We start from the raw sequence: 22855 nt of genomic DNA, 5'->3' as shown, positions 1-22855 counted from the left end.
GCTTTCGTAAAATCTATGTAATGTGTAACCTCCTCACAATTTGATGTTGCAAAATGGTGTGCCTCAAAATGATGATAAATGCTGATTTTTGACAACTTGACAAGAGCTCTAAGCTCTTGTGAACTGTGCATAGGCCTGAGGCCATAGACTATTACCCATAAGTTTAGAGGACATAGCTATCATCCTGATTGCTGATTGAATGATTACTGATATGCTCCATCAAGTTGGTGTTGACTCTTAGCAGTAACACAGATAAACCTGTCTCCAATCTGGCTCTTCAAGTTCAAGGTGCATCCATCTCCCCTCTAATCAAGTCCTAGTTGTTGGAAATCTACTCCTTCCTCCCAGCTCCTTCCTCCTTCTTCCAGTGTATGAATTTCTCAAGAGAACTAGGTCATACATACTATGTCCAAAATGTGAAAAATACGGTTATTTTTTGCCTGGTTATTTTGTACCTCACATGACAACTCTGGCTTGATTCATTATTTAATTTCTTTGTTTTCTTAGTTACCAATAGTATTCTCAGAGTAATCTCTACACCAGAGTTCAAAAGTGCTAATGCTCTTTCTAGCTTGTTTGTTCAAAGTACAATTTTTACTTCCCTAGAATACTACAGGGAAAACCATTGCCTGCACAGTTCTAATGTTTTTCTGCATAGATCCATCATAGCATCTGAATACTTTTCCAAGTCTTTCACTGCTACTCTGTCAACTGAAAGTATGCAGCATAGTTTATGACTGCTGTTTCCTTCATGTATTGTTGTTAGCTGATTCCAAAAGGCAGAAATTATTCCCAGCTTCAATATTTACATTATAGATTCTAAGGTTGTTTGCTGTACCTGTTATCGTTTATTTAGTCTTATTTATATTGAATCTTAATCCCATTTCTTCTCATTACTCCTTGACTTACATTACGAGAGATTGCAGCTCATTTGCATTTTCAACTATCAGAGTCAGCATGGTGTAGGTTATTGATGTTTCTTCCTCCAACTTTAAAAGCCTACTCATCTTCTTCCAATCCAGCCTCTCTCAATTCAACATATAAGACATTGAATAAATAAGGGGAGACTGTTGTTTCCTCCTTCAATCTGAAGTCAGTCTGTCAAGCTCTAATCTAGCCATATGATAAAAAAATATTATTATATTGGAATATTTTCAGATTTTTATCTGTGACAAATTGAATGGTATCTGACATGGGGACCATTATTTATCACTATATTACCAATCACTTATTATAATTTATGTGAGGATTTGGTAAAATACAAGAAGGATACTAGAGGTGGGTTTCAGCAGGTTCTGACCAGTTCTGAAGAACCGGTAGCAGAAGTTTTGAGTAGTTCAAAGAACTGGTAGTAAAAATTCTGACTGGCCCCGCCCTCATCTATCCTCTGCCTCCCAAGACCCAGCTGATTGAGAGGAAATGGAGATTTTGCAGTAACCTTCCGCTGGATTGGGGAGGGAATGGAAATTTTACAGTATCCCTGCCATGCCTACCAAGCCATGCCCACCAAGCCATGTCACACCCAAGCCACACCCACAGAACCAGCAGTAAAAAAAATTGAAACCCACCACTGAAAGATACTATTAATTTTTTTCCACACCATAGTCACTAAAGAGATCATCTGTCTTCCTGCTGCTACTCTGAGTGATGCTTGGCAGCATAACTGGGATGACCTTCAGGCCTTGAATGACCCTTCTGGAAGTAGATACTGTACTCTTGGCATACATACCTGGTGTTCTTTGCTGATCTTTTTCAGAAAGATACACACATACACACATGACAATGAGGAAACCATGCTACTGTGGTTGAAATTTTAGTTGAAGTGGCTTTACATTTAAACTTACTAATGATTTGATCACTTAGCAAAATGTTTACAATGTCATCTTGGCAACACAGTGAAAATGTCCACTATGTTCCCATGGTCAAGTAAATTGTTGGTTTATAGTATTCACCAATCATACTAATCTGACCTGGTCTAGATTCTGAAAACATGATGTATTTTCTGTCACTCTTTATCTTAAGAATATATGAAGTATCATAAATTATCCATCCATTTACACCTTTATTGCATATCATTATGCACAGGAAACCAAAAAAGTGCAATTATATTTTTCCAGGAAGGTTGTACTTCACCATTCTGTAATTATTTTCTTGAAATTCATAGTAAGATGTATTGCTACCTGTTTGAAAGGAAAGAACAAAATGTCAGCTGGCAAATATATTACAAATCACATTTTATAACTGCAGTCAGTTCAACATGTTCTGGAGACATGGGGAATATGAAATAGCATGACTGAAATTTTATTATTGCTTTTTAGGTTCCATTTCTTGCAGCTGGAATTAAGATTCATGAAAGAAGAGTATCAGATAGCCTTCGTCCTTTCCATGAACGTATGGAAGAATGTTTCAGGCACTTAAAGGTTAAAGTAGAAAAACAATATGGAATCAGAGAATTGGTAAGATTTGTTCTTTTAATTTTATAATTTTTAAAATTATATTTTATCTTAACGAGAGAAAAAAAATCATGAAATTTGCCCTGTGATGTAGTAACATTACTACAGTCTATTTGTGATTTAAATATCACTTTACTTCCTGTTTCAAACAATAGACCAGGGGTGTCAAACTCAAGGCCTGTGGGCTAGCCCAAGCGGTGCTTAAATCTGGCTCCTTGGGCCAGTCTGGAAATATCAAGGGACCGGCCTGCACTGCCTCTGCCGGCCAAAATGGACCACAGGGAGCCGCGTGAGGCCCCCCCCGCAGCCCACTTTCAGACTCCACAGCCTCCTGCAGCACTCTGCCAGCCTAAAAACAGGCCTCATGGAGGGCCCTTTTTGGCTGGCAGAGTGTTGCAGGAGGCCAAAAATGGACCACGCGGGGGCCTTGCGGGGGCCCATGCAGCATATTTTTGGCCGGCAGAGTGCTGCAGTCTGCGGCCCTCCCATCTCCCCACCCCCCCAGCTAATCTGGCTCTCAAAGAAATCCAGTTTGACACCCCTGCAATAGACTTTGTCTCATATATTGCTAAGAAACTTCCATAACTGTTGAAATGTATTTATATTCCCCATTTTATTAGGAAGGCAGAAACAAACCTTATGAACTCATTCTCTTAAACCATTGACCTAATTTTAATGGCTAATAGTTTTGAATAAGAATGAATAACCAGGAATACTTCACTCTTTTTTTCCCCTGAAGAATTCCAACTGTTTGGTGAATCTATTTCTGAAGCAACATATAATTTAGTATAATAAAATATAAATATGAGTTGATGTTAAAATAGCAGTATGCAAAATCTGCAGAGTAGAATTAGCAACCCTGTGATTGTCACAGTTCTTGGAGCACATCTGGGTAAATAACTAAATAATCAGGTGAAGTTTTTGACATCACCAAGAACAGGAAGGAAGGTTGTATATGAAGGCTTACAGGCTTCAGGATATGAAGATTGAAGAAATGTTCCTAGTTAGTGAACCTTAAACCTCCTTTGTGGGGAAGACCTAGACCTAAATTCTAGCAAATGCAAATTGTAGACCATTATGTGTACACATTGTATTAAATTAGCTTTCTCTCAGTTCTGTAGCTTAAGTTCTTATTTGTTATGAAAAACAAGTAATTTACTAAGCACATAATTGAGTTGTCTATGCTGAACAGGCTATGTCCTTTTAGTTCAGTTGAAATGCATATATGTCATCTTTGACTATGAGCTGGAATAGAGATGTCTTAAATTGGAGGTTGGCAATTGTGTTAGGTCCAAGGCATCATAGAGTGGTCAGTTGCATCCTAGTCTACCTAAAATCTTGCCAGGTTGCTAAATCTTGTGAGACATTTGCAATCTCATCTCAAATTCTTGTGGGAACACCAAATTACAGAAAAAATTCAAATTCAGAAGTAGATCTTTACAAGAATTTTGAATTCTTGCACAAGATTTCATGAATGTTGTCAATTTAAACTTATTTCAAACGTTCTATATGATTTTAATGTGAATATGGTCAGTTACATTATAGAGGCTGTTTTTGATAGCATCAGATACTATCTAGCACTTTACGCACCCCTAAAACTTGGTATAAATGAATCATAAGGGGACGAATATATCATACTGGAAAATTAATTTAATCTGGTCAGCCATAAACCATGGGAACATATTCAGAGTCTGATAGTGTGTTACGTTTTGATTAAAGGCCAAGCAGATAAGAGGCCAGCAGAAGGATTTCAGTATTGTAATATGGAAAATACATGGCTACTGTGTCTTTTTGAAATATATAGAAGTCATTTCAATTTAAGTACTTCTTAGACTCTATCTTGGACTGAAGTTTTCTATCTGTTATCATAGTATATGAATGAAAAATCATCACTTTTAGACAGATAGGAAAAAATAAATTATCTCACTCTGGAAGAAGTTTCTCATAAATTAATAAGCTCAGGGGATGACAGTATTTAATGCATCAGCCAGTGCATATGAAAACCACTTAATATGACCAGTCAAATTCCTCTGGTTTTATCATTTTTCTTGGGGTCTCTGGTGTATGCCCTTCCCTATGAAAGACAGCTGTATTGATTTTGTCTTCCTCTTGCATTTGGGATTCAAAGATTCAGAAGCAATTCCCACTGCAAATAAAATCTACAATGTATTTGAAAATAATGTTGGAAACTCTAAATGACTTGCCTGCATTTCTTGCCAGGACTGAGTGCAATGAGTTGAAGTGAGAATGGAGTCTGAAGTAGGAGATTATAGGCCAATTTTCATATGAACATTGTAATAACCCTGCAATATTTAAGCCTAATTTTTCAGGTTTTAAAATAAGGAAGTGACAGGTTTTCCAACATACAGAGAGAGAGTGGGGGGAGGGAAGGAGGGACATTGAGAGAGAAAGACATTGAAGAGAGACTTTGGGGGGTGGGGACTAATGTCCATTAACCTATAAGAAAGCAGAACTTCTGGAAATAAAACGGTTGATCTACAGGTATGCTCAAATTGTAATTCAGTGATGGCTTCCTTCTTTTTTTAAAAAAAATGAGAACCATTATATTATGTATGTAGCATGTCGAAAAAGAAAAATACTGAGGAACTCTGGAAATGTAATTTTATATCCACATCTGGCACAATTTGTGCTAGCCACATTTTTTCAACCTAATGATCTAATTTAATGATTAGAATGATGGAAAAAATGTCTCAGCATTAAATTACTTACAGTACAAATTTGTTATATAAACTTGTATTTGCTATCTAAAAAAGATTTAAGACTCTAGAAAGAGTGCAGAGAAGAGCAACAAAGATGATAAGGGGACTGGAGGCTAAAACATATGAAGAACGGTTGCAGGAACTGGGTATGTCTAGTGTAATGAAAAGAAGGACTAGGGGAGACATGTTCCAATATCTGAGGGGTTGCCACAAAGAAGAGGGAGTCAAACTATTCTCCAAAGCATCTGAGGGTAGAACAAGAAGCAATGGGTGGAAACTAATCAAGGAGAGAAGCAACTTAAAACTAAGGAGAAATTTCCTGACAGAACAATTAATAAGTGGAACAACTTGCCTGCAGAAGTTGTGAATGCTCCAACACTGGAAATTTTTAAGAAAATGTTGGATAACCATTTGTCTGAAGTGGTATAGGGTTTCCTGCCTGGGCAGGGAGTTGGACTAGAAGACCTCCAAGGTTCCTTCCAACTCTGTTATTATGAAATTAATTCACTGTTCAGAAATAACAGGATTAATTTAGAGCATCTCATTATGAAACAACAGTTTAGGGATTTCTTAGATTATTTTAATATTACAGAATTACCTTGGTTCCCATGTTGTTCAGCAAATGATTTCTGTTATGTTCTGCGAACACATGTATGCTTAACTTGTAGTGCTGTGTCTCAGATTTCTTTTTTAAACTATTCTTATCACACACAAATGCACATGTGTGCACATGCATGCGCACACAAATACACACATTCCTTCCAATTTTCCAAAATGGGGGGGGGAGAGAAGAACAACTTATGTCAATGATTCCCTTTACACCATCACACAGAAACATTATTCCAGGTCCTTGGGAAGGACAGGATAGGTGGACAAAATTATCAAATCCAGTCTAACTGACTGGGCAACCAACCATAACAAATTAAAATAAGAAAATAATGAATAAATAAAGAAGTGTATACAATAAAGTACTTCGGAATACTTAGGCAGTTGTGACTAGAAGAGCCTTTGGGGAACTTTGTGTTGTGCACGAGTTGTACATTTTCCTGGAGCAGGAGTCATTGCACTGACATACTTGAGTCCTGGTCACCTCATGGTTGGATTACTACAATGTGCTCTACATGGGAATATCCTTGAAGAGTAAGAGGAAGCTTTAGCAGGTACAGAATGCAGCCACCTGGTCAGCTCTTAAGGCCCCTGAGGCCCCTGAGGTGGCCTTTGTTAAACCCCAGTGGGATTAACCCATCCCCTACACCATCAGAACAGGCATGCTGTGGATCCTATTGGTCAATGAATTTTGGCCAGCAGGTGAAGAGCCTTTTTTGCCATGGCGCCAGCTCTGTAGAACATCAAGACCCATGAGGGGACATCTGTACTCACCCATTTGACTTTCCAACTGGCCTGGGGCCCCAATGGGTAAACAGCATCCTGGTTAATAGATTAGACAGGCCGCACCTCTTCCTTATGCACACTTTAGTCCCTTTCTCTCCATCTCGGTCATTTGAATTTTAACTGATTTTTAAATTTATGGTCTTTATTTATTGTTTTAATCTTTTATAAGGTATTTTTATTGAATGAGTGTAAGTGACCTAGTTGTTTTGGCAAGATTGGTAGCATAGAAGTTTAATAACTAATTAAATAAAATATATATGTTTTAGATAGGACATGGTACAGTTGCTGAAGTTTCTAATGCCATTCCTTTCACCTCAAAAAAAAAATAATAATCTAAAGAAATTGTGTAAGAATAATACTTGAAGAGGACTCTCTTTTAATCTGAGACAAATGAAAAACTATCTGACAATAATAGAGAAAAATAGAAACAGAAGAAGAAATTTTAGAACATACTTGAATGAAACAAAAGAAGGTTTTGTTTTATTTTGGTTTTTATAGGAGAAAAAAAAAAACCTTCCGGGAAATTTGCATGGCAGATTTTGGCCACGCGTTATAGATATCAAAACTAAATTCAAAGAAAAACAAAATAAAAGTCAATGTATTTATCCCTGAAAAGAAAGCTGTAGACAATAGCCCAATGCTATTGCATTTCTCCCCCACCCAGAGGTGGGTTTCAGCAGGTACTGACCAGTTCTGGAAAACCGGTAGCGGAAATTTTGAGTAGTTCAAAGAACTGGTAGTAAAAATTCTGACTGGCCCCACCCCCATCTATTCTCTGCCTCCAAAGTCCCAGCTGATCGGGAGGAAATGGGAATTTTGCAGTAACCTTTCCCTGGATTGGGGAGGGAATGAAGATTTTACAGTATCCTTCCCCTGCCACACCCACAAAGCCACGCCCATGAAGCCAGGTCCACAAAGCCACGCCACAGAACCAGTAGTAAAAAAATTTGAAACCCACCACTGCCCCCAACTCCAGCCAGCCAATGAAAAGCAATAATCAGTTTTGCTGTACTCAAACTTTTTTGTGTTGTTTTTTTCTCTCTCTAAGCCGGATTTTGATGACAGGCGGTTAGGCCGACCGAAATCTATGCTGAGATCATATCGTCAGATGTCTATTATTTCAATGTCCTCCATGAATTCTGACTGCGGTACACCGAACAAGATTGCTGTAGAAAGGTTAGTTATGGGCCAGCTTCCTAGCATGAGTTTTCTGCAAGATACAGACCAGGAGGGAACAGAACATATTACATTAAGAAAACACACCATGACTGAACAGAGATAGTAAGCATCTAATCTTATTTGGTCTATAATAAAAACTATTACAAAGGCGAATGCTGCTTTTAAAATTAGCAGTGGTGGGCCGACAGCATTGACGATTGAAACTGCATTGAGGATTTATTCACCATCACTGCAGCACTCATGCACATGTTCATATAGATAATATTTGGGATGATTCTGAAGGGACTTCCCAAATATTGATGTCACCTTGGATTACCTTTCTGCATAGTTTAACCTGATGTGTAACTTTTAGTCATTTACTGAGTTTTATAGCATCGTCCAGGAAAATCCCTCTGTGTGAATAGCTTTGGAGTGTCTCCCTAACCAATAATCACTGAATAAATAAAATGTAAAATGTCTAGATTTAAAAAATGCTTTCTATTTTTTTGGGGGGGGGGTGCGTTCTTTTTGGCCTTCTGAAAAGCCTTGAAGACCTGACTGTGCCAAGTAGCCTGGGGTCCTGTGATTTTTGGGGATGGCTAATGGAGTAGGTAACACCCTACCTCCTCCCTGTGTGCACTTGGTTCCCCCTTTCTTTTATTTTTTTATTTTATTTATTTTATTTTGTCACACAGTATATATAAGCATAAGCATGAAATAATTATACAGTATATAAGCATATATATATATGTAGGTCTTTGGTTATTCGGGTTTTCTCCCACGTAAAATTGGAAGTGTCTTGGCGACGTTTCGACGAAGTCTCATTCGTCATCTTCAGGCTTCAGCTTCGTGCTTCTGGGAGCAATGTGTGATTGCAGCTGTTTCTTCCTTTTTAACTGCTAGTGGGGGTTTGAACTGATGGGGTGGGAGCTTGGCTGTGCTCTGATTGGATGGGGTTTTTTTTGTGCTCTAATTGGCTGGGGGTGTGTCCTGTTTGGGTGGGGGCTTGGTTGTGCTCAGATTAGTCTGAGTTGCAGGGGGATTTGAGCTGGTGAGCTGCACTGCTGCTGTTTGGCTTCGTGTTCGTGGTCGTGCTACATCTTCGTAGTGGGTGTCAGTCTGCTGCATGTATGGATTGGAGGGGTTTGAAATGGCTAATGTTGCAGCTGCAATCACACATTGCTCCCAGAAGCACGAAGCTGAAGCCTGAAGATGACGAATGAGACTTCGTCGAAACGTCGCCAAGACACTTCCAATTTTACGCGGGAGAAAACCCGAATAACCAAAGCCCTACATACAAACACCCGCGAAAACCTCAGAAAACACACATAGACTCAGGGCGGCTTACAATGTATAAGGCAATAGTCTCATTCTATTTGTATATTTACAAAGTCAACTTATTGCCCCCCCCAACAATCTGGGTCCTCATTTTACCTGCCTTATAAAGGATGGAAGGCTGAGTCAACCTCGGGCCGGGCTTGAACCTGCAGTAATTGCAGGCTACTTTGTTCTAATAACAGGCTTCTTACCAGCCTGAGCTATTATGGCCCTATATGAGCATAAGTATGTAATAACTATATTAATTGGATATAATGAAAGCTAACATTAGGACAGGAACAATAGGCATGCTTGTGCTCTTATGCACGCCCCTTACAGACCTCTTAGAAATGGGGTGAGGTCAATAGTAGACAGTTTTTGGTTGAAGCTTTTTCATTCTGTTCAGTTTTATTTTAATTGACTTTTAAACTTAAGTTCCTTATTTATTGTGTTAATGTTTTATAGCAGCAGCCCCCTGACCTTTTGGGTGCCAGGGACTGAGGAGGGTGGTCTTTTTCCCATGGACAGGGAGGGCCATGGTTTTGTACCCTGTCTGGATCCCGAACATGCACAAATGGGGCTTTGGTCACTTGCCTGACCAGATCCTGGCTAGCTGCAGCCTGGTGCCAGTCCGAGGCCCAGGGCTTGGGAACCTCTGTTTATTGTAGTCAATGTCTGTAAGCTACCTAGCATCACATTTGGCCAGATGGGTGGCATACAACTTTGATTAAATCAATCAATCAATCAGTATTAATTTTCCTTTGTTTTCTTATTTCTTCCATTCCAAGCCTATTATAAACGTGTCCTCAAATGAACTCTTAGGTCACTTACCTCCTTTGGTTGTCAATTCTTGTTTTTACCTCTTTCCTGACTGAGGAATGAATTCCAGTACTAAAAAGAAAAGACTTGGTAGCTGTAAGGTTTTCCCTAACTAGTAGTTTTCAACTGCTAGGACTTCCAATTCCGGCTTTCCCTCTGGAAGTGCCTTATGTCATTGGATTTGCCATATTGCAAAGAATCTCTGCAAGGGAACAGCAGTGCTGTGGGCAGATTAATTAAGTTAATTAATTTGTTTCCATTTACATCGGCAGCTTTGAACTCGAAGTCACGTCACCCAAGGCAACCGAATCTGTGCCAGAAGAAAATGGGCGTCTCATAAGCAGCCAGCCTGAAGTGAAAATGAGGAAAGGCCGGAAGAGAGAAAAGAGAAGCAGCGTCATACTTCCAGACAAAAAATCTTCTGACCTTCCTGATATGAAATGTGTAAGTTATTTTTTTACAGGGTAAATTTTAGTATTTTTCATATTAGGCACATTTTAATCAATCTGTGGCCTTTTTAAAAAAAATATATATCTTGTATTCTTTCAAGACACAATAGCCAATTTGGTCAGGTGACAATCTAACATGTTGTGAAGCTGCATCACTCTGTTTTAATTGTAGTTGACATTCTCTGGGTTAAACTGCTGCCTGATACAAGGGCAGATGCTGGGTGGGAGATTGCTTAAGCAATCTGGAGGGGAGCAGCTGGCTGTACATCTATGGCCTCCCAAGATACACAAAGAAGGAACCCCCACTCAGACCCATAGTCAGCTCCATAGGCTCACCTCTACAAAACCTAGCCAAATTTCTCGCCAAACAACTACAGCCCTATGCAGAATCCATCACCTCACACGTAAAAACTCATTCCAGTTCATAGAGATCATAAAGAAACAAAACTTACAGCCCAGCGACCTACTCGTGAGCTTTGATGTCATATCCTCTTCACCCAAGTGCCAATCAAAGAAGCCTTGACAGCTATCCAAAACAAATATAACCCCCAAGCACATCCTAGATCTGACCAACCACTGCCTATCCAACACATACTTCATCTATAACGGACAAAAATACAAACAAATAGAAGGAGCACCCATGGGATCACCCTCTCACCTGTCATTGCCAACCTCTACATGGAACACTTTGAAACCCACCACTGCCCCAACTCCAGCCAGCCAATGAAAAGCAATAATCAGTTTTGCTATACTCAAACTTTTTGTGTTGTTTTTTTCTCTCTCTAAGCCGGATTTTGATGACAGGCGGTTAGGCCGACCGAAATCTATGCTGAGATCATATCGTCAGATGTCTATTATTTCAATGTCCTCCATGAATTCTGACTGCGGTACACCGAACAAGATTGCTGTAGAAAGGTTAGTTATGGGCCAGCTTCCTAGCATGAGTTTTCTGCAAGATACAGACCAGGAGGAACAGAACATATTACATTAAGAAAACACACATAGACTCAGGGCGGCTTACAATGTATAAGGCAATAGTCTCATTCTATTTGTATATTTACAAAGTCAACTTATTGCCCCCAACAATCTGGGTCCTCATTTTACCTGCCTTATAAAGGATGGAAGGCTGAGTCAACCTCGGGCGGGCTTGAACCTGCAGTAATTGCAGGCTACTTTGTTCTAATAACAGGCTTCTTACCAGCCTGAGCTATTATGGCCCTATATGAGCATAAGTATGTAATAACTATATTAATTGGATATAATGAAAGCTAACATTAGGACAGGAACAATAGGCATGCTTGTGCTCTTATGCACGCCTTACAGACCTCTTAGAAATGGGGTGAGGTCAATAGTAGACAGTTTTGGTTGAAGCTTTTTCATTCTGTTCAGTTTTATTTTAATTGACTTTTAAACTTAAGTTCCTTATTTATTGTGTTAATGTTTTATAGCATCGTCCAGGAAAATCCCTCTGTGTGAATAGCTTTGGAGTGTCTCCCTAACCAATAATCACTGAATAAATAAAATGTAAAATGTCTAGATTTAAAAAATGCTTTCTATTTTGGGGGGGGGGGGTGCGTTCTTTTTGGCCTTCTGAAAAGCCTTGAAGACCTGACTGTGCCAAGTAGCCTGGGGTCCTATGATTTTTGGGGATGGCTAATGGAGTAGGTAACACCCTACCTCTTCCCTGTGTGCACTTGGTTCCCCCTTTCTTTTATTTTTTATTTTATTTATTTATTTTATTTATTTTATTTATTTTATTTATTTTATTTATTTATTTATTTTATTTATTTTATTTATTTTATTTATTTATTTTATTTTGTCACACAGTATATATAAGCATATATATATGTAGGTCTTTGGTTATTCGGGTTTTCTCCACGTAAAATTGGAAGTGTCTTGGCTACGGAGTTGATCTGTGCTGTGGGCAGATTAATTAAGTTAATTAATTTGTTTCCATTTACATCGGCAGCTTTGAACTCGAAGTCACGTCACCCAAGGCAACCGAATCTGTGCCAGAAGAAAATGGGCGTCTCATAAGCAGCCAGCCTGAAGTGAAAATGAGGAAAGGCCGGAAGAGAGAAAAGAGAAGCAGCGTCATACTTCCAGACAAAAAATCTTCTGACCTTCCTGATATGAAATGTGTAAGTTATTTTTTTACAGGGTAAATTTTAGTATTTTTCATATTAGGCACATTTTAATCAATCTGTGGCCTTTTTAAAAAAAATATATATCTTGTATTCTTTCAAGACACAATAGCCAATTTGGTCAGGTGACAATCTAACATGTTGTGAAGCTGCATCACTCTGTTTTAATTGTAGTTGACATTCTCTGGGTTAAACTGCTGCCTGATACAAGGGCAGATGCTGGGTGGGAGATTGCTTAAGCAATCTGGAGGGGAGCAGCTGGCTGTACATCTATGGCCTCCAGTTCCAGCTGAGGTTCCTTCAAGATAAATAAATGCTCACTTTGTTAGAGAAACAAAATATCTTGTTACGATACCACAACTTTGCAAACTATGCCATAAACAGAGCAAAGAGATACCTCACTGGCATCTTTTTTGTGTGCCATTTATCATCTGAGCAGTTTGATCACGCTAATATATCATCAGCCTGAATTTATGTAACTTGCACTGCAAAATTTTATGACAAACCTAGGAGGGAAAATGGCTTCTGAGTATTAAAAATGCAATGTCATTAAAGGGAGGGGGAAAAAACCCCACATCAGTTCAGTAAAGAAGTTTCATCCAATTTTCTCTGCTGCCAAAAAGTACATGAAGATCAGGTTAAATCACAAATCCTTTAGAAGAATTGTAGCAAAATATGCATTATATCTGGACATCCCTCAGAAAACACACATAGACTCAGGGCGGCTTACAATGTATAAGGCAATAGTCTCATTCTATTTGTATATTTACAAAGTCAACTTATTGCCCCCCCCAACAATCTGGGTCCTCATTTTACCTGCCTTATAAAGGATGGAAGGCTGAGTCAACCTCGGGCCGGGCTTGAACCTGCAGTAATTGCAGGCTACTTTGTTCTAATAACAGGCTTCTTACCAGCCTGAGCTATTATGGCCCTATATGAGCATAAGTATGTAATAACTATATTAATTGGATATAATGAAAGCTAACATTAGGACAGGAACAATAGGCATGCTTGTGCTCTTATGCACGTCCCTTACAGACCTCTTAGAAATGGGGTGAGGTCAATAGTAGACAGTTTTTGGTTGAAGCTTTTTCATTCTGTTCAGTTTTATTTTAATTGACTTTTAAACTTAAGTTCCTTATTTATTGTGTTAATGTTTTATAGCAGCAGCCCCCTGACCTTTTGGGTGCCAGGGACTGAGGAGGGTGGTCTTTTTCCCATGGACAGGGAGGGCCATGGTTTTGTACCCTGTCTGGATCCCGAACATGCACAAATGGGGCTTTGGTCACTTGCCTGACCCAGATCCTGGCTAGCTGCAGCCTGGTGCCAGTCCGAGGCCCAGGGCTTGGGAACCTCTGTTTTATAGTACATTGTAGTCAATGTCTGTAAGCTACCTAGCGTCACATTTGGCCAGATGGGTGGCATACAACTTTGATTAAATCAATCAATCAATCAGTATTAATTTTCCTTTGTTTTCTTATTTCTTCCATTCCAAGCCTATTATAAATGTGTCCTCAAATGAACTCTTAGGTCACTTACCTCCTTTGGTTGTCAATTCTTGTTTTTACCTCTTTCCTGACTGAGGAATGAATTCCAGTACTAAAAAGAAAAGACTTGGTAGCTGTAAGGTTTTCCCTAACTAGTAGTTTTCAACTGCTAGGACTTCCAATTCCGGCTTTCCCTCTGGAAGTGCCTTATGTCATTGGATTTGCCATATTGCAAAGAATCTCTGCAAGGGAACAGCAGTGCTGTGGGCAGATTAATTAAGTTAATTAATTTGTTTCCATTTACATCGGCAGCTTTGAACTCGAAGTCACGTCACCCAAGGCAACCGAATCTGTGCCAGAAGAAAACACACATAGACTCAGGGCGGCTTACAATGTATAAGGCAATAGTCTCATTCTATTTGTATATTTACAAAGTCAACTTATTGCCCCCCCCAACAATCTGGGTCCTCATTTTACCTGCCTTATAAAGGATGGAAGGCTGAGTCAACCTCGGGCCGGGCTTGAACCTGCAGTAATTGCAGGCTACTTTGTTCTAATAACAGGCTTCTTACCAGCCTGAGCTATTATGGCCCTATATGAGCATAAGTATGTAATAACTATATTAATTGGATATAATGAAAGCTAACATTAGGACAGGAACAATAGGCATGCTTGTGCTCTTATGCACGTCCCTTACAGACCTCTTAGAAATGGGGTGAGGTCAATAGTAGACAGTTTTTGGTTGAAGCTTTTTCATTCTGTTCAGTTTTATTTTAATTGACTTTTAAACTTAAGTTCCTTATTTATTGTGTTAATGTTTTATAGCAGCAGCCCCCTGACCTTTTGGGTGCCAGGGACTGAGGAGGGTGGTCTTTTTCCCATGGACAGGGAGGGCCATGGTTTTGTACCCTGTCTGGATCCCGAACATGCACAAATGGGGCTTTGGTCACTTGCCTGACCAGATCCTGGCTAGCTGCAGCCTGGTGCCAGTCCGAGGCCCAGGGCTTGGGAACCTCTGTTTATTGTAGTCAATGTCTGTAAGCTACCTAGCATCACATTTGGCCAGATGGGTGGCATACAACTTTGATTAAATCAATCAATCAATCAATCAATCAATCAATCAATCAGTATTAATTTTCCTTTGTTTCTTTATGATCTCTATGAACTGGAATGAGTTTTTACGTGTGAGGTGATGGATTCTGCATAGGGCTGTAGTTGTTTGGCGAGAAATTTGGCTAGGTTTTGTAGAGGTGAGCCTATGGAGCTGACTATGGGTCTGAGTGGGGGTTCCTTCTTTGTGTATCTTGGGAGGCCATAGAGCTTAGGGCATCTGGATGATTTCTCTCTGGGAATGATTCTTTGTTGGATTTCTTCGCTGATGGGGAGGCTTTTATTTTGGATCTAGTGGTTTTCTAGGTAGGTGGTGGGGTCTGTGTTTAGGGGCTTGTATGCAGGGTCTTGGAGTAGGTTGGTTAATTTGGTTTGGTAGTCAGATGTGTTCATAACCACCGTGGCGTTGCCCTTGTCTGCTGGTAGGATTATTATGCTGGTATCTTTTCAGGTTAAGTAGTGCTGTCTGTTCCTCTTTGGGTAAGTTGCTTTTGGGTGGCTTGCTGGTGCAGATCCAATCAGAGCACAGAAAACCCCATCCAATCAGAGCACAGAAAACCCCATCCAATCAGAGCACAGAAAACCCCATCCAATCAGAGCACAGAAAACCCCATCCAATCAGAGCACAGAAAACCCCATCCAATCAGAGCACAGAAAACCCCATCCAATCAGAGCACAGAAAACCCCATCCAATCAGAGCACAGAAAACCCCATCCAATCAGAGCACAGAAAACCCCATCCAATCAGAGCACAGAAAACCCCATCCAATCAGAGCACAGAAAACCCCATCCAATCAGAGCACAGAAAACCCCATCCAATCAGAGCACAGAAAACCCCATCCAATCAGAGCACAGAAAACCCCATCCAATCAGAGCACAGAAAACCCCATCCAATCAGAGCACAGAAAACCCCATCCAATCAGAGCACAGAAAACCCCATCCAATCAGAGCACAGAAAACCCCATCCAATCAGAGCACAGAAAACCCCATCCAATCAGAGCACAGAAAACCCCATCCAATCAGAGCACAGAAAACCCCATCCAATCAGAGCACAGAAAACCCCATCCAATCAGAGCACAGAAAACCCCATCCAATCAGAGCACAGCCAAGCTCCCACCCAATCAGTTCAAACCCCACTAGCAGTTAAAAGGAAGAAACAGCTGATCACACATTGCTCCCAGAAGCACGGTTGAAGCCTGAAGATGACGAATGAGACTTCGTCAAACGCCGCCAAGACACTTCCAATTTTACACGGAGAAAACCCGAATAACCAAAGCCCTACATACAAACAGCGAAACCTCAGAAAACACACATAGACTCAGGGCGGCTTACAATGTATAAGGCAATAGTCTCATTCTATTTGTATATTTACAAAGTCAACTTATTGCCCCCCCCAACAATCTGGGTCCTCATTTTACCTGCCTTATAAAGGATGGAAGGCTGAGTCAACCTCGGGCCGGGCTTGAACCTGCAGTAATTGCAGGCTACTTTGTTCTAATAACAGGCTTCTTACCAGCCTGAGCTATTATGGCCCTATATGAGCATAAGTATGTAATAACTATATTAATTGGATATAATGAAAGCTAACATTAGGACAGGAACAATAGGCATGCTTGTGCTCTTATGCACGCCTTACAGACCTCTTAGAAATGGGGTGAGGTCAATAGTAGACAGTTTTTGGTTGAAGCTTTTTCATTCTGTTCAGTTTTATTTTAATTGACTTTAAAAGACCAGAACTATCGCCAAAACTGAACACTTTAACAACAGAATAATCAGAGAAGCCATTGAGATAGAAAACGCACACAGCATGAACAAACGAGATGACACCTCCTACCAGCCATTTGAAACCCGCCTTATTGACAAACGAGTCCCTAACACGAGGAATGACACCAGAGCCACACTCACAAGGTCCACACAGGATGTCACCACCGCACATCCACCCAGAAAGCAGACCCAAACCCACACTGATCATGAAGCACGACCAAGGACCAGAAGCCAGACCGCAGCTGCAACATTAGCCATTTCAAACCCTCCAATCCATTCATGCAGCAGACTGACACCCACTATGAAGATGTATCTTATCCATGTCTATTTTTTAAGCCCAGGAGTAAATTGAATCTCTTTAATGGTTGCCCAAAATATAAAAGCAAAGCATTCAAAATTGTATGCTATTTTAAATTCTAGGATTAGAATTTAGGGTGTTTTTAAAAAAAAATAGAAAAATCAACTCTCTGATATAAAAAACATATCAAGTATATTTATGCATACATCTTCCATAACTGCCCTCCACACTTTTCACTTATTGTCACAATGGAAGGATATTTAGAATAACTGTTATATTTCATTTTAGAATCTGTACTCTTTTTTTAAAAAAATATATATCTTGTATTCTTTCAAGACACAATAGCCAATTTGGTCAGGTGACAATCTAACATGTTGTGAAGCTGCATCACTCTGTTTTAATTGTAGTTGACATTCTCTGGGTTAAACTGCTGCCTGATACAAGGGCAGATGCTGGGTGGGAGATTGCTTAAGCAATCTGGAGGGGAGCAGCTGGCTGTACATCTATGGCCTCCAGTTCCAGCTGAGGTTCCTTCAAGATAAATAAATGCTCACTTTGTTAGAGAAACAAAATATCTTGTTACGATACCACAACTTTGCAAACTATGCCATAAACAGAGCAAAGAGATACCTCACTGGCATCTTTTTTGTGTGCCATTTATCATCTGAGCAGTTTGATCACGCTAATATATCATCAGCCTGAATTTATGTAACTTGCACTGCAAAATTTTATGACAAACCTAGGAGGGAAAATGGCTTCTGAGTATTAAAAATGCAATGTCATTAAAGGGAGGGGGAAAAAACCCCACATCAGTTCAGTAAAGAAGTTTCATCCAATTTTCTCTGCTGCCAAAAAGTACATGAAGATCAGGTTAAATCACAAATCCTTTAGAAGAATTGTAGCAAAATATGCATTATATCTGGACATCAGCTATCTATCAGAAACCATTACCCTATCTATTTTTTTAAGCCCAGGAGTAAATTGAATCTCTTTAATGGTTGCCCAAAATATAAAAGCAAAGCATTCAAAATTGTATGCTATTTTAAATTCTAGGATTAGAATTTAGGGGTGTTTTTTTTAAAAAAAATATGGTGGCATAAATTGTTAATAATCAGTATATGCTGTCCTGAAGATTTTGAAAAGAATTAAACATGGGCCCCTATGCCACTTCTTCATTAAAATAGGAAATTTAGAATTGGAAAAAAAATAGAAAAATCAACTCTCTGATATAAAAAACATATCATGCATACATCTTCCATAACTGCCCTCCACACTTTTCACTTATTGTCACAATGGAAGGGTATTTAGAATAACTGTTATATTTCATTTTAGAATCTGTACTCTTTTTTAAAAAAAAAAAAACAATAAGCCTGGTTACAGTACCTACCACAGTCTGGCTAAATGTACATAGGAAAATCCATAACAGATACTTCTGAAATTCTCTCTCTCCCCCTCCCTCCCTCTCGCTCCCTTCCTCTGTGTGTGTGAGAGAGAGAAAGAGAAATATACTTTCCTAATATTATTATTTGTTAGATTTATTTGCTGCCTAATAACAGTCAAAAAAGTATATTTCTTTGATTACCTGTAAACTGTCAGTTTCTAATATGATCATATCTCATAATATATTTTTATATTCAAGCAGCAAGATTGAATTCATTCTGAAACGTTTTCATACCATGATCTTATCCATGTCTATTTTTTAAAAAATCATTTAATATTGTTTACACCTAGCCAAGTCTAACATAGAAATAGAGTAGACCCTGATCTTATAAAGTATTAAAATTGCTAGAGTTAATTTGTGCGCAGAGAGAGAGAGAAGAGGAAGGGACATAGGCATTCTGGTACTACCCCTATGAAGATATTTTGGACTTCAATTTCCATGATCTCTAGCAAATGCAGCAAGTGGCAGCGAGTGTGATAATTAGTCCAAAACAACTAGACAACTCCAAATTATTTCTATCTAGTATAGATTATATTTTCTTTCCTCTTTTTCCTCTGTACCTTTGAGCAAGTTTTATTAGCATTAAAAAAAGATGAGCGGAAGTTCCAAACTGATTATACTCTTAGGGCACAATTCAAATTCTATTCACGTTTAACAGAATAATTCCAGTTGAATTTAAGCCAAAATGGCATCCTTAGGTCAATAACTGACAGTGACTTATGTTTAATTAATCCATTACTGACTTTCCTGTGTTATCCATGAACAGTTTCTTTCGGATAACCTCCAGTTCAGTAACAGTCCCTTCATACAATTGGAAAAAAATATTACTGCGGGGACCAATCAGATTGTAACTATTTTATCTGATATATTAAAAAGTAACCAATTAAAACCAAACAATTTACTTTCTTGAGTTTACTCTTTGGCTTTTTGTTGTTGCTGCTGTTGTTGTTATGACTGTGCAGCTGTCAAGAAAATATGAATTTATGAGTGATACCAACCTTTCTGAACATCTGGACATCCCTCAGAAAACATCTGTTCTTCTCAAGCAAATGAGTTTTGCCAGCCGTTCTATGCCAACCATACCAGGTAAGTTAATTAAGAAAGTGAAAGCTCTGCAGTTTTACACTATCATTAATTTTTTAAAATCATTTAATATTGTTTACACCTAGCCAAGTCTAACATAGAAATAGAGTAGACCCTGATCTAATAAAGTATTAAAATGCAATGTCATTAAAGGGAGGGGGAAAAAACCCCACATCAGTTCAGAAAAGAAGTTTCATCCAATTTTCTCTGCTGCCAAAAAGTACATGAAGATCAGGTTAAATCACAAATCCTTTAGAAGAATTGTAGCAAAATATGCATTATATCTGGACATCAGCTATCTATCAGAAACCATTACCCTATCTATTTTTTAAAAATCATTTAATATTGTTTACACTAGCCAAGTCTAACATAGAAATAGAGTAGACCCTGATCTTATAAAGTATTAAAATGCAATGCCATTAAAGGGAGGGGGAAAAAACCCCACATCAGTTCAGTAAAGAAGTTTCATCCAATTTTCTCTGCTGCCAAAAAGTACATGAAGATCAGGTTAAATCACAAATCCTTTAGAAGAATTGTAGCAAAATATGCATTATATCTGGACATCCCTCAGAAAACAAACCCTCCACCCTCACAGCAACACATGAAACAAACAGTGCATAACATCTCAGATAGGATCCTCACCAAAGCTGAAACCGATGTCCTTTCCAAAGGATTCAACTTTGCAGTCTCTAGCAAATGCAGCAAGTGGCAGCGAGTGTGATAATTAGTCCAAAACAACTAGACAACTCCAAATTATTTCTATCTAGTATAGATTATATTTTCTTTCCTCTTTTCCTCTGTACCTTTGAGCAAGTTTTATTAGCATTAAAAAGATGAGCGAAGTTCCAAACTGATTATACTCTTAGGGCACAATTCAAATTCTATTCACGTTTAACAGAATAATTCCAGTTGAATTTAAGCCAAAATGGCATCCTTAGGTCAATAACTGACAGTGACTTATGTTTAATTAATCCATTACTGACTTTCCTGTGTTATCCATGAACAGTTTCTTTCGGATAACCTCCAGTTCAGTAACAGTCCCTTCATACAATTGGAAAAAAATAGAAAAATCAACTCTCTGATATAAAAACATATCAAGTATATTTATGACCATTGCAGTGTCCCAGGGTCATGCAATCCCTTTTTAACAACCGTGTTACTAAATTAGCAGTTGCAATGATTCACTTAAGAACTGTGGCAAGAAAGGTCATAAAGTGGGGCAAAACTCACTTAACAAATGCCTCATTTAGCAACAGAGATTTTGGGCTCAATTGTGGTTGTAAATCGAGGATTACCTGTAAACTGTCAGTTTCTAATATGATCATATCTCATAATATATTTTTATATTCAAGCAGCAAGATTGAATTCATTCTGAAACGTTTTCATACCATGATCTTATCCATGTCTATTTTTAAAAAACAACAATAAGCCTGGTTACAGTACCTACCACAGTCTGGCTAAATGTACATAGGAAAATCCATAACAGATACTTCTGAAATTCTCTCTCCCTCCTCCCTCCCTTCCTCTGTGTGTGTGAGAGAGAGAAGAGGAAGGGACATAGGCATTCTGGTACTACCCCTATGAAGATATTTTGGACTTCAATTTCCATGATCTCTAGCAAATGCAGCAAGTGGCAGCGAGTGTGATAATTAGTCCAAAACAACTAGACAACTCCAAATTATTTCTATCTAGTATAGATTATATTTTCTTTCCTCTTTTTCCTCTGTACCTTTGAGCAAGTTTTATTAGCATTAAAAAAAGATGAGCGGAAGTTCCAAACTGATTATACTCTTAGGGCACAATTCAAATTCTATTCATGTTTAACAGAATAATTCCAGTTGAATTTAAGCCAAAATGGCATCCTTAGGTCAATAACTGACAGTGACTTATGTTTAATTAATCCATTACTGACTTTCCTGTGTTATCCATGAACAGTTTCTTTCGGATAACCTCCAGTTCAGTAACAGTCCCTTCATACAATTGGAAAAAAATATTACTGCGGGGACCAATCAGATTGTAACTATTTTATCTTATATATTAAAAAGTAACCAATTAAAACCAAACAATTTACTTTCTTGAGTTTACTCTTTGGCTTTTTGTTGTTGTTATGACTGTGCAGCTGTCAAGAAAATATGAATTTATGAGTGATACCAACCTTTCTGAACATCTGGACATCCCTCAGAAAACAAATATAACCCCCAAGCACATCCTAGATCTGACCAACCACTGCCTATCCAACACATACTTCATCTATAATGGACAAAATACAAACAAGTAGAAGGAGCACCCATGGGATCACCCTCTCACCTGTCATTGCCAATCTCTACATGGAACACTTTGAAACCCAAGCTCTAGAAAAATCTGATCACAACCCAAACTCTGGCTCAGATATGAGCGACACCTTCATAATCTGGCCACACGGGAAAGAAAAACTTGACAACTTCCTCACACACCTCAATAGCCTACACCCCAAAATACAGTTCACCATGGAAACAGAAGTTAATAACCAACTTCCCTTCCTGGATATCTTAGTCTACAGAAAACCCAATGGCTCCCTAGGACACACCATCTACCAGAAGAAAACACACACAAACCGCTATCTGCACGCACTCTCACACCACCACCCAGCACAGATCAACTCCGTAGCCAAGACACTCATCTCCAGAACAAAATGCTTAGCTGATGAACAACACCTAAAACCCGAACTAGACACTCTCACTAACGTACTAACATCCAATGGATTCCAAAGAAATAAGATTACCAAGCTAATCCAAAAAGAACCCCCCACTAAAATCCAAGACAGAGAACAAGAACACGGCACAGCCCTCCTCCCATATATAAAAGGCACCACAGACAGAATCAGCAAGATCCTCCACAAACACAACATCAAGACAGCATTCTGCACAAACAGAAAAATATCCACCATCCTAAGAAACCCCAAAGACAAAATTGAGTTAGAAAATCAAGGAGTATATGAAATCCCATGCACCGCCTGCCCCACCACATACATTGGACAAACCAACAGAAGAATAAGTGCACGATTGAAGAACACAAGAACTCATTCAAAAAGAGGAACTAACTTCTTCCCTGGTCCAACACTTTAAAGTCACAGGACATGATATTGACTTTAAAAAGACCAGAACTATCGCCAAAACTGAACACTTTAACAACAGAATAATCAGAGAAGCCATTGAGATAGAAAACGCCCACACAGCATGAAC

The 22855-nt window shown here is 38.9% G+C and overlaps 1 protein-coding gene across 1 annotated transcript in view; it reads left to right on the top strand.

The window, feature by feature from the left end:
• Nucleotides 1–22855, top strand: part of DOCK2 (dedicator of cytokinesis 2) — a 366602-nt gene that overhangs the window by 342965 nt on the left and 782 nt on the right. Inside the window, exons 47-52 of the mRNA XM_058167876.1 lie at nt 2319–2456; nt 7614–7741; nt 10132–10303; nt 11096–11223; nt 12278–12449; nt 19514–19637. Coding sequence (XP_058023859.1) covers nt 2319–2456; nt 7614–7741; nt 10132–10303; nt 11096–11223; nt 12278–12449; nt 19514–19637 — 862 coding nt within the window. The remainder of the gene's footprint in view (nt 1–2318; nt 2457–7613; nt 7742–10131; nt 10304–11095; nt 11224–12277; nt 12450–19513; nt 19638–22855) is intronic.

This window comes from Ahaetulla prasina, chromosome 2, assembly GCF_028640845.1.
Source record: "Ahaetulla prasina isolate Xishuangbanna chromosome 2, ASM2864084v1, whole genome shotgun sequence".
NCBI lineage: Eukaryota > Metazoa > Chordata > Lepidosauria > Squamata > Colubridae > Ahaetulla > Ahaetulla prasina.
This window is presented reverse-complemented; position numbering and strand designations above follow the sequence as displayed.